We start from the raw sequence: 11,269 nt of genomic DNA, 5'->3' as shown, positions 1-11,269 counted from the left end.
TGGGGGCGGGACGAGCCATACTGCCCGCGTCCCAGCCAACATCGCGCACGCCATCCCCTTCAGGGTCGTCTGGCAATGGGAGCTGGCGCGACGAATATGTTGACACGCCTTTCCGCGATCCAAATCAGGACAACCTCGTCGCGCTTGTTTCAGTGACGTCTCCGCGCGTATATAAGCCTGTCGGCACGGCGCAAATGCACCCTGTGGAGAAAAGGCCTGTGCGCGTGATTGCAGTAGACGTGGGTATGAAGTTCAACCAGATCCGCTGCTTCACGCACCGTGGTGTTGAGCTGAAAGTGGTACCATGGGATTACGACTACTTGGCATCGTCGGAAGAGCCGTTCGACGGCTTGTTCGTGTCAAACGGTCCGGGTGATCCCACAATGGCGAAGCCGACCATCGTGCGTTTAGCAAAGGCGATGGAGAATGCAGATAGACCGATATTCGGGATCTGTCTCGGCCACCAGCTGCTGGCGCTTGCTGCTGGCGCGTCAACATCCAAGATGAAATACGGTAACCGAGGGCACAACATTCCGTGTACCGACGCGCTCAGTGGGAGGTGCTATATCACCAGCCAGAACCACGGATATCAAGTCGACACGAGTTCTCTGTCGGATGGATGGAAAGAGCTCTTCAAAAACGCAAACGACGGCAGCAACGAAGGTATCTACTGCGTTGACAAACCATTTTTTTCTGTGCAGTTCCACCCAGAGTCGACGCCGGGACCGCGCGACACAGAATTCCTTTTCGACGTGTTCATCCAGAATATTCTTGACTGTGCAAAGACGCGCAAGCTCGTACCCATTTCCATGCCCGGTGGGACGAAAGAAGAGAACGAGAAGCGCGTCCCAAGGGCCAATGTGCAAAAAGTCCTCGTCTTGGGTTCCGGCGGCCTCTCAATTGGCCAGGCGGGCGAGTTTGACTACTCGGGTTCGCAGGCGATTAAGGCTCTCAAGGGGGAAGGAATTTACACCATTCTCGTGAACCCAAACATTGCAACGATTGCTACCTCGAGAGGCCTTGCGGACAAGGTGTACTTCCTACCTGTCACGCCCGAGTTCGTACGCAAAATCATTAAGTATGAGAAGCCGGACGGGATCTATGTCACGTTTGGAGGACAGACTGCTCTCAATGTCGGGATCAAGCTGAAGGACGAGTTCGAGGCGCTCGGCGTGAAGGTGCTCGGGACACCGATCGACACCATCATTACGACGGAGGATCGACAATTATTTGCTAGCGCCATGGCGGAGATTGGCGAGCGCTGTGCGCAATCGAGTACAGCGACCACGCTTGATGAGGCAGTCGCTGCGGCTAATACTATCAATTATCCGGTGATTGTTCGCGCCGCGTACGCCTTGGGCGGTCTCGGATCGGGCTTCGCCCAAGACGAGAAGCAACTCAAGGCACTGTGTAGTAAGGCCTTCGCAACAAGTCCTCAAGTTCTTGTAGAAAAGAGCATGAAGGGCTGGAAGGAGATAGAGTACGAGGTGGTCAGAGATTGCCGAGACAACTGCATCACGGTCTGTAATATGGAGGTATGTTACGAGCGAGTGCTATGGGTGAGTGAATGAGGTGCTAATATAGATTGACAGAATTTTGACCCTCTCGGAATCCACACTGGGGATTCAATCGTCGTGGCTCCGTCCCAAACGCTCTCGGATGCAGATTACAATATGCTCCGGACAACGGCCATCAACGTCATCCGACATCTCGGAGTTGTGGGTGAATGCAATATTCAATATGCTCTGAATCCCTTCTCCAAGGAGTATTGCATCATTGAGGTAGGGGTGGATAATAGACTCGACATAACATTCCCACTGAAGCCCGCTTTAGGTAAATGCCCGACTTTCTCGGTCATCTGCCCTCGCTTCGAAGGCGACAGGCTATCCTCTCGCCTTCATTGCTGCGAAGCTTGGCTTAGGTATTCCATTGAATGAGATCAAGAACTCAGTAACCAAGGTCACTAGCGCCTGCTTTGAGCCAAGTCTCGACTACGTCGTCGTGAAGATACCTCGCTGGGACCTCAAGAAGTTCAGTCGCGTTAGTAGACTCTTGAGCAGTAGCATGAAGAGTGTAGGAGAGGTAATGAGCATCGGCCGGTCATTCCAAGAGACCATTCAGAAGGCCATCCGCGCTATTGATGACCAGTTTACCGGGTTCGCTAAGGTCTGCTTTCAGCATGCGTCTCCTTCGTGGAGATGACCCTGACACCTCAGGTCTATAGAATGATTTTGTCGAGGACATAGACGAGGAGCTAATGAACCCCACCGACAAGCGCATCTTTGCTATTGCGGCTGCGTTCCATCGCGGGTACAGCGTCGATAAGATTTGGCAGATGACAAACATCGACAAGTGGTTTTTGACGCAACTGCAGTCTATTCATCATATGGAGAAACGCCTTTCGTATGTCGTATATTTTGTTGTCCGCGTGAAGGCACTGAATGTTGGTCGCTAGGGACTACACTATCTCGAGCATCGGTAGTATGGCGCTCCGTCAAGCAAAGCAGCTAGGATTTTCCGACCGTCAGCTTGCAGGGTGCATGGGCTCCACGGAGCTAGCAGTCCGACGATTGCGCCAGGAGTACGGGGTGATGCCCTATGTCAAGCAAATTGATACCGTCGCCGCAGAATTCCCGGCATACACAAATTACCTCTACACGACGTATAATGCCGTCGAGCACGACATCACGTTCAACGATCGCGGTGTAATGGTCCTGGGTTCTGGTGTCTATCGTATTGGATCCTCCGTAGAATTTGACTGGTGTGCGGTACGCGCCATCAGAACACTTCGCGACAATGGTCTGCCTACGGTCATGGTCAATTATAATCCCGAGACCGTCAGCACCGACTACGACGAGGCTGATCGGCTCTACTTTGAGAATATCAGTCTCGAGACAATTCTGGATGTTTACGACACCGAGTCTTCGCGGGGTGTAATTATCTCTATGGGTGGGCAGACACCGAACAACATTGCCCTGCCGCTGTACCGCCAGAACGTCAAGATATACGGAACGTCACCGGAAATGATCGATACAGCAGAGAACAGGTTCAAGTTCTCCCGTCTATTGGACGAGATTGGCGTCGACCAGCCTTCGTGGAAGGAACTGTCGAGCTTCGACGAGGCTCACGCGTTCTGCGACAAAGTCGGGTATCCCGTACTTGTCCGGCCGTCGTATGTTTTGTCAGGTGCTGCCATGAATGTAGTCTTCAGCGAGAACGATCTGTCCAGCTATCTGTCGCAAGCAACGGCAGTATCCCGTGACCACCCGGTTGTCATCTCGAAATACATTGAGGGCGCGAAGGAGATCGAGATGGATGCGGTAGCCAAAGGCGGCAAGATGATCATGCATTACATCTCAGAGCATGTCGAGAATGCCGGAGTACATTCCGGCGATGCTACATTGATCCATCCTCCCCAGGATCTCGATCCCGAGACCGTACGACAGATTGAAGAAGCCACAGCGAAGATCGGGAATGCGTTGAACGTTACAGGGCCTTTCAACATCCAGTTCATTGCCAAGAACAACGAGATCAAGGTGATCGAATGCAACCTTCGTGCCGCGCGTTCATTCCCCTTCGTGTCCAAGGTCACCGGAGTGGATGCCATTGAGATGGCTACTAAGGCGATGCTGGACTTGCCTGTTGAGTCGTATCCGTATATCGCTTTGCCTGCAGATTACGTCGGTGTCAAGGTTCCACAATTTAGCTTCAGCCGATTGTCGGGTGCAGATCCAGTTCTAGGAGTCGAGATGGCCTCTACTGGAGAAGTGGCTTGTTTTGGCAAGGACAAATACGAGGCCTATATCAAGGCCCTGATTTCTACCGGGATCGTTCCGCCAAAGAAGAACATTTTGTTCTCGATCGGTAGTTACAAAGAAAAGCTGGAAATTCTGCCTTCCGTGCAAAAGTTACATAACGCTGGTTACAACATCTTTGCAACATCCGGGACTGCTGACTTCCTCACAGAGCACAACGTTCCTTGCAAGGTGTGTTTTTTTCAACAATTTCATTGGATTGCACTCACGCATTTTGTACCAGTACCTCGAGACACTTGGAGAAGACAGCGAGCAGAAGTCTGAATATTCGCTCACTCAGCATTTAGCGAACAATCTCATCGATATGTACATCAATTTGCCTTCCAAAAATCATTACCGACGTCCCGCGAGTTATGCCAGCAAAGGATATCGCAGTCGGCGAATGGCTGTTGACTTCGCGGTGCCCTTGATAACTAACGTGAAAGTTGCGAAGCTGTTCTTTGAAGCCTTGGTCCGCAGGCTTCCCCTCGAGGTCTCTCCTGTCGACGCGAAGACATCACACGATACGCATACCTTCGCCGGACTTATCAATATTGCCGCGTTTGTCCCAGGTCTTACAATTCCTGGAAGCCTCGACTTCTCCGAGGCTACCAAAGCGTCTACTAGTGGAGGCTTCATCACGTCACTTATCCTCCCTGTCGGCGCAGGAAACAAGATTGTGGATACAGCCTCTCTCGAAGCCGCGCGTGCCAATGTTGTGGGATCTGCGTATTGCAATTATGCTCTGAGTATCTCCGCTACGGCCAGCAATGTCAAGTCTCTGGACGAGGAGATCGAGGCAGACGTAAAGACACTATTCATTCCCTTCCATTATAGCGACGCAGAGAGCCAGGTTTCTGTCGTCGCAGAGCACTTCGCTGCCTGGCCCGTTGACAAGCCCATTGTTACGGACGCTAAGGGCGCTGATTTGGCTCCGGTCCTCTTGATCGCAGGTTTGCACAACCGGAGTCTACATGTTACCAATGTGCAGAGCAAGGACGACATACTCCTCATCTCTCTCAGCAAGGCGAAACAACTGAAGGTCACATGCGACGTATCCGTGTACTCACTGTTCTACTCGCGTGCTGACTTCCCAGGAGTAACTTGTCTACCCACTGCAGAGGATCAGAAGGCGCTTTGGCAGAGCTTGGATGTCATCGACGCATTCTCAGTGGGCACGGTGCCATACCAGTTAGCCCACGAGATTGGGAAGCCTGCGGACGCATCTTCTGGTATTCGAGAAGCGCTTCCACTGCTCCTGAACGCTGTTTCTGAGGGCAGGCTGACCTTAGACGCCGTTCGCCAACGCCTCCACGAGAATCCCATCCGTATTTTCGGCCTCCCAGATCAAGGAAACACGAGCGTGGAGGTAATCGTTGGACGCAAATCGCAATTCCGAAACACAGGCGCGAGTTGGTCGCCATTGACTGGTTCGCTTGTGGCCGGCGCAGTGGATCGAGTGCTTGTCCATGGCCAGACAGTATTCCTGGACGGTGAGGTCACCGCATCTCCTATAGGAAGAGATCTCTCGAGTGCGACGGTCTCGCACGTACCAGCCGAACGTTCAATGTCTATTTCGGGCCAGCGACCAGATCTCGGAACGGCTGCACAGTCACAAAGCAAGGGTGTAGATGCTGCGGCACAAACACAAGCACAGAAGACCTCCGCACCGGCTGTTGCTCCGTTGCAGGGACCCGCGACTACTCCTCAGGCGGTTTTCACACACCTGGTGCCCCATCCAGCGTTCCATCGCAAGCACATCCTGACGGTAAAGCAATTCAAGCACCGGGATTTACACGATCTCTTCGCGCTGGCGCAGGAAATGCAGTTGCAGGTTGAACGAAATGGGACGCTAGATGTGCTAAAAGGGAAGGTACTTGCGACGTTGTTCTTTGAGCCGTCGACGCGTACCAGCTCGTCTTTTGATGCCGCCATGAAACGTTGCGGAGGAGAAGTTGTTGCAGTACACGTGGATGCGTCGTCAGTCCAGAAGGGAGAGAGCCTGGCGGACACAATACGCACTCTGGGATGCTATGCGGATGCGATCGTGATCAGACATCCGGATGTGGGCAGCTCACAGCTGGCTGCTAAGTTCTCGCCGGTACCGATCTTGAACGCGGGAGATGGTATTGGGGAACACCCCTCGCAGGTGAGTTATTTAATCCGTGTTTGCACAGTTGATTGCTAACGTTAAAATGACAGGCGTTGTTGGACGTGTTCACCATTCGTTCAGAGCTTGGTACCGTCAACGGAAAGACGATCACGATGCTTGGAGATCTCAAGAATGGGCGAACGGTGCACAGCCTTGTCGCGCTGCTTTCGCTCTACTCTGTCCGACTCAACTTCGTCGCGCCGCCAGCGCTGGCGATGCCCGCAGCTGTCGTGAGCGCCGCTCGCCGCGCTGGCGTACCCGTGCATCAATGCGAGAGCATTGAAGATGTTCTCGCTGAGACGGACGTACTCTACGTGACACGCCTGCAGCGGGAGAGGTTCAAAGATGAGACTGAGTGGGCGACGGCGAGGGAGGGTTACCGCGTGGACCATGCTCTGTTGGCGCGTGCAAAAGAAGACATGATCGTAATGCACCCCCTGCCGCGGGTCAATGGTCAGTCATATGTTTTCGGCGCTGTGACAAGACCAAGCTAATGGGCTTTTTTTGTTCTCTCTTTGCTTATACAGAAATCGATCCGGAAGTGGACTTCGACTCCCGACGGGCAGTATACTTCCGGCAGATGCGCTACGGACTCTTTGTGCGTATTCTTTGTCGTCGTCTTAACTACTGCCGTTAACGGCTACCCGTACATAGATCCGTATGGCGCTTCTGGCGAGCGTCATGGGCTGAAGTCTCGTTCAAAAACGAAAAGTACGACTCCGCGTACACACGATTTGGGTACAATAAAGAAAAATATGGATGTATTAGCTATTGATCGTCACTATCGCTCACTTCACTACAGATAGAAGGGATACGAACTAGCCGGAGGGACCAATGTAGATGTAGCCTTAGATAGTACAACGCAAGCAATCACACACGTATGACTCGAAATTTTGAATTATGGACACATTGACCGTTCTATTTGCAACATTCTATGCGTCTAATGTTTGACGTGACGGGGAACCTCCGTGCCGCAAGCAAAGTGAATGTGTTAGGATATACATGGCCGAAAGCCTAGGTGGCTCACGGCGGGCAGGAGGCCGGCGGGATGCGTGCGACCGGTGGAGACTTCGAGGATTCCAGATTCGACTCGGCGGGAGATGTCGTCTTATCAGCTGGACATCGTTGCACGATAGAAGCTCGGCTTCCAGAGACACAGATAACGAATGGACTCCATAAAATGACATGGGCTCTGTGCACTCCCCACAAGCTTTTGTTAAGTCTTTCAACGGCTGCGAGACCCTACAAGCATGCCTGGCCTCATAACAGATATGCCTCCATCGTTTCCGGAGGACATTGCAACCCACCCGCTGTTGGTGATTGATTATGCTCTCATCCAGGCAGGTGATGCAGGAGAGAAGGACAGGTTGTGAAAAGCCGCAACAGAGCTCGGGTTCTGGTAGTGCGTGCGGCTCACCTCTGTGGTAGTACTTCGAGACTGAGACTACATCGCAGCCTAAAGAATCACGGCGCAGAGACGGAAGTCGACGCACTATTCCAGCTCGGCAAAGAGTTCATGGAGCTGCCTCTGGAACAGAAAATGGAATACGAAGAGGGCGACGACGGGATGCAGTTCGGGTACGTTCTCGAGATGAGCCCGTCTCTCAGCTGACCGCGAGCATCGATCACGCAGGTACAAAGCCGCAGGGCACCACACCGCCGACGAGCGCGGGACACTCGACGCAACCGAGTTTTTGGACGTCGCGAAGGACGACGTGCTTGCGTTCCCGACGCCCGTGCACCGGACCTACCCCGCGCTTGTCGCCGCTGCGTTCCCTACCGTCCTTGTGCCGTTCGTGCACAAGTCGCTTGCCGTCAATGCTGCACTTCTCGCTGTTCTCGGGGAAAAGCTCGGGCTCCCGGACGGCACGATGGAGCGTCTTCATATCCCGGAGGAACGCAGCGGCTGCGTGGCACGTGTGATCAAGACACCGCCGCAGGTGGGTGCGGCGCAGGTGCTTGAGGACCAGGCCCTGCTGGGTGCGCACACGGACTTCGGATCGCTGGTGAGTATATGCGTTCTACGCGAGGCAGAAGAACGTTGACGTGGACATCTCCTTGACCACAGTCGTTCCTCCACAATCGCCTAGGCGGACTACAGGTACTCGCGCCGGCGACAGAGAAGTGGCAGTATGTTAGGGTGCGCAGGATACCTGTGGTTATATGCGTCCTGCTTTTCATAAAAGTTATTAGCCACTGCCAGGACATGCGATCTGCAACGTCGGCGATGCTCTCAACATCTTTAGCGGTGGGCTGATTCGCTCGAACATGCATCGTGTAGTGTGAGTGCGCGCGCTCAGCAACGGAAGCCATACTGGACTCACATGCTCGCAGTGCGCCCCCGAAGGCGCAAGCAGCCTTTGAACGCTACTCACTTGCGTTCTTCACGCGTCCGCATGACTCCGTCGTCCTGCGCCCACTGATCGCTGAGAGCGTAGTAGTAGCACAGGCCATCGCAGAGAGACACCAGGATGGAACAGCCGCAACACAGGAAAAGGGGACGGCAGGCGAATGGCTCTTGCGGAGGCTCAAAAACTTGCGGACGGCGCACTATCATGTATGTGGTTTTCCCTCAGACTTCCTTCTATCGTGTGATGGTCTCTGACACACCGACAGGGCGCAGAGAGTTATCGCAAACACCTTGGAACAGAGGATTATGGTCGTATTGTCCAGACTCAGACCATTGGCGAGATGTAAGGCACAACGAGAGACACAGTCCCCACAGTAGTATACGACTGACAGTCCTTGGCTTGATTTACTGCTTGTGTTGAAAGTCCATGCGACGAAGGAATCTGTTGAGTTTTTGTGCGCATATACATCGCAGTTGATCATTGACTGCAAGTCGTCGCAGACTGGGCCAGAAACGATGCTGTTGCTAGGCGGTGATTTTGCCGGGTGATGCTGACATAAGATATAGTTCAAGTTCAGGTTCAAGTTCAAGTTTGATGTTGAAACGTTGAGGTTTGTGAATGTCAATTTTTGTCGTAATCAGCCCCGTCTCTACGCCTCGACCATGCAAGATCAACAGTGGAGGCGTTCTCTATGCAGTACCTCTCAGCCATCTCCTACCCCTTTACCGCGTTTCTAGATCTAAACAGTCTCTCCGAAGCGACACCAGTCATCGCTCTCCCCTCCGATCGTGGACTTGCATTCTCGTCTGGGGATTCTCACCTTGTGCCGCACATGGGTACAGGATGTAATCAGCCACTAGTGCACAGATCACCATTGCCAGACGACGATAATCATGCCTCTCCTCCCTCAAAAGGGTATATATCTTGTCCCAATATCGTGCGCAACTATTGAGTATTTTGAAATCCCTAGTCCTTACACCTACAGAGGATCAAGAGTTCCTCGTGATACGGTGAGGGCTTGCCAAAGGCCGCCAGAGTCTGCAACTGTCTCTCAGCTGCTAGAACATACCAAGACACTGCTTGATGAATTGGCTATCAGAAGAGCTGCTCGGAACCCTGCTCGATCTTACGAGAATTCCTCATACGTTTTGCCATCGTGTAGGGCGGCCAGGGCTAAACTCGACGAAATGACCGCCAGGAGGCTGAAGAGGAAACGGCAAGCCGCCGAGAGTGTGAGTCTCAATCCCACGCGGCGGCTCCTAGGCAGCCGAAACGGGGACGTCTAGATGCTCCGTGTGTGTTGCTGTCGTCCAAGATGGCTGATACGGCGCTGCTCGATGAAATAACCACCATACAATTTCTACGCCTATGATAGCTCGAAGATGCTTGTTATCACGTTCCCATAATTTCGTGAGTGCTATCTGCGATTATTATATTCGTGGCCCTGTAGAGGCGTAGTCATGACCAATTATATCTTAGAAGAGAACTCCCTGCTGCATCAATTGTACGTGTAAATCACATCAGCTGTGCTGCTCACTCAGTTGAGGGACAGCGTACCAATACACATCGTATCGTTCTTGAGAGCCTGTTTGAGACCCGGTGGAACCAATTAAAGCCATCAACTGCAGATAATAAGACAATAGTTCATTGCTTTTGGCCCCCAATGAAAAGACTGATCACTAGGAAAGTATAGTACGTGCCACCCAAGTCCTGGCTACTCAGTGCTTGCGATGCAGTTCCAAACGACCCGAAGAGGACTTGATCTGCGGCCCGAGGCTCAAACACATGCGGACAGAAATTGGTTGAACTTTGGAGCGCACTATGATACACAACTGACGACTCGGAGAAGGAAACCCAATCGTCGATTCCTAGTCGTCGCAGACTGAATCGACTTTCGAACAAGTCTCCTACTGGCTTTTCCCGGGAAATAGCAAGATGTGCGGTTTGCAATCCACCTCGGCTCTGACTATCATACATCCAACTACACATCAAAGCATGAGAATTGGAATAGAAGGAGAATGATACCTTGCATACTATCTTCCTGCTTTCACGCCGTCACTAACCGACTCGGAGATGCCTCACCAGCGAGCGCCGTCGCCCTGGCAATCGACACTTGGTCCTCCGTGCCCTGCCACGACTGTAAACCCTGGAGATGCACCACAGTCCTTCAGGACTGCAGACGAGCGGAGCGAGGGGTAACACGCACCGTGAAGTGTTTGAGTCTCTGGTTTCGCACTCTCCTCGCGAGCCATTGTTTCGCGGTCACGCCCGGATTGAATCGCGCTTCTCCGTTGGGTGTCTTCGCAACGGCCGAAGCAATAGCTGCACTCTCGTCCGCCAGGGCGTGCAGCTCGACGGAGTCAGACGCGCGAGTGAAGAAGACGAGGGAGTACCGTTCGTGCTTTGCCTGCTCCTTCGGCGGCGGACTGAAGTGCCGTGTGAGTGTCTAGCGGGATCCTGCCAAGCCAGAAGTATACCTACACGACGCGATGCATGTTCGACCTCAAGATACCTCCACTGAAGATGTTGAGCGAATCGCCTATGTTGCAGATCGCATGTCCGGGCAGCGGCTACCGCATGTCACGCTCGTGAAGCAAGCAGGGCAGTGGCGAACACACCTTCACGTACTGCCATTTGTCAGTCCCCGGCGCAAGGACTTGCAGCCCGCCGAGACGGTTATGCAAGAACGACTGGGTGAGATCATCTACCGTTGAATAACATGTCTTGCTTTGAGGATGATGCAAGGACGCACTAGCGATCCGAAATCCGTGTGGGCGGAAAGCATTGCTTTCTGCTCATCAAATACACCGTCCCTTGGGAACACCCGAATAACCCGGGCAACACACCCGCTCTGTTCCTCCCTCCTGTGCAACCGAGAAAGCGTCCCGTCCGGCAGCTCCAATTTGGCATTAAGAACACCTATGAGAGTGCCGTTGACCTCTAATGACTTCTCCACGAATGGCCTCACTGCG

General features: G+C 53.1%; 3 protein-coding genes across 3 annotated transcripts; 2 read left to right on the top strand and 1 right to left on the bottom strand.

The window, feature by feature from the left end:
- Window positions 1-194: 194 nt before the first annotated feature.
- Window positions 195-6,636, top strand: FIBRA_03861 (uncharacterized protein; the record flags this gene model as incomplete). The annotated part of the gene is made up of 9 exons (XM_012325687.1): window positions 195-1,535; window positions 1,593-1,781; window positions 1,834-2,166; window positions 2,225-2,403; window positions 2,456-3,986; window positions 4,039-5,943; window positions 5,997-6,399; window positions 6,474-6,544; window positions 6,601-6,636. 9 exons carry the CDS (start codon window positions 195-197, stop codon window positions 6,634-6,636), a joined length of 5,988 nt encoding a protein of 1,995 aa, XP_012181077.1.
- A 560-nt stretch (window positions 6,637-7,196) lies between these two features.
- Window positions 7,197-8,643, top strand: FIBRA_03860 (uncharacterized protein; the record flags this gene model as incomplete). Its single annotated transcript, XM_012325686.1, has 7 exons — window positions 7,197-7,315; window positions 7,375-7,524; window positions 7,580-7,952; window positions 8,015-8,086; window positions 8,140-8,228; window positions 8,281-8,503; window positions 8,563-8,643. The coding sequence occupies 7 exons, from the start codon at window positions 7,197-7,199 to the stop codon at window positions 8,641-8,643; spliced, it is 1,107 nt and encodes a 368-aa protein (XP_012181076.1).
- A 1,298-nt stretch (window positions 8,644-9,941) lies between these two features.
- On the bottom strand, window positions 9,942-11,082 carry FIBRA_03859 (uncharacterized protein; the record flags this gene model as incomplete). Its single annotated transcript, XM_012325685.1, has 6 exons — window positions 9,942-10,278; window positions 10,361-10,443; window positions 10,504-10,723; window positions 10,779-10,867; window positions 10,916-10,987; window positions 11,050-11,082. 6 exons carry the CDS (start codon window positions 11,080-11,082, stop codon window positions 9,942-9,944), a joined length of 834 nt encoding a protein of 277 aa, XP_012181075.1.
- Window positions 11,083-11,269: the final 187 nt, after the last annotated feature.

This window comes from Fibroporia radiculosa (assembly GCF_000313525.1).
Source record: "Fibroporia radiculosa TFFH 294 genomic supercontigs, scaffold2356, whole genome shotgun sequence".
Lineage (NCBI taxonomy): Eukaryota > Fungi > Basidiomycota > Agaricomycetes > Polyporales > Fibroporiaceae > Fibroporia > Fibroporia radiculosa.
The sequence above is the reverse complement of the archived record's forward strand: the minus strand, read 5'-3'. Positions and strand labels throughout refer to the sequence as shown.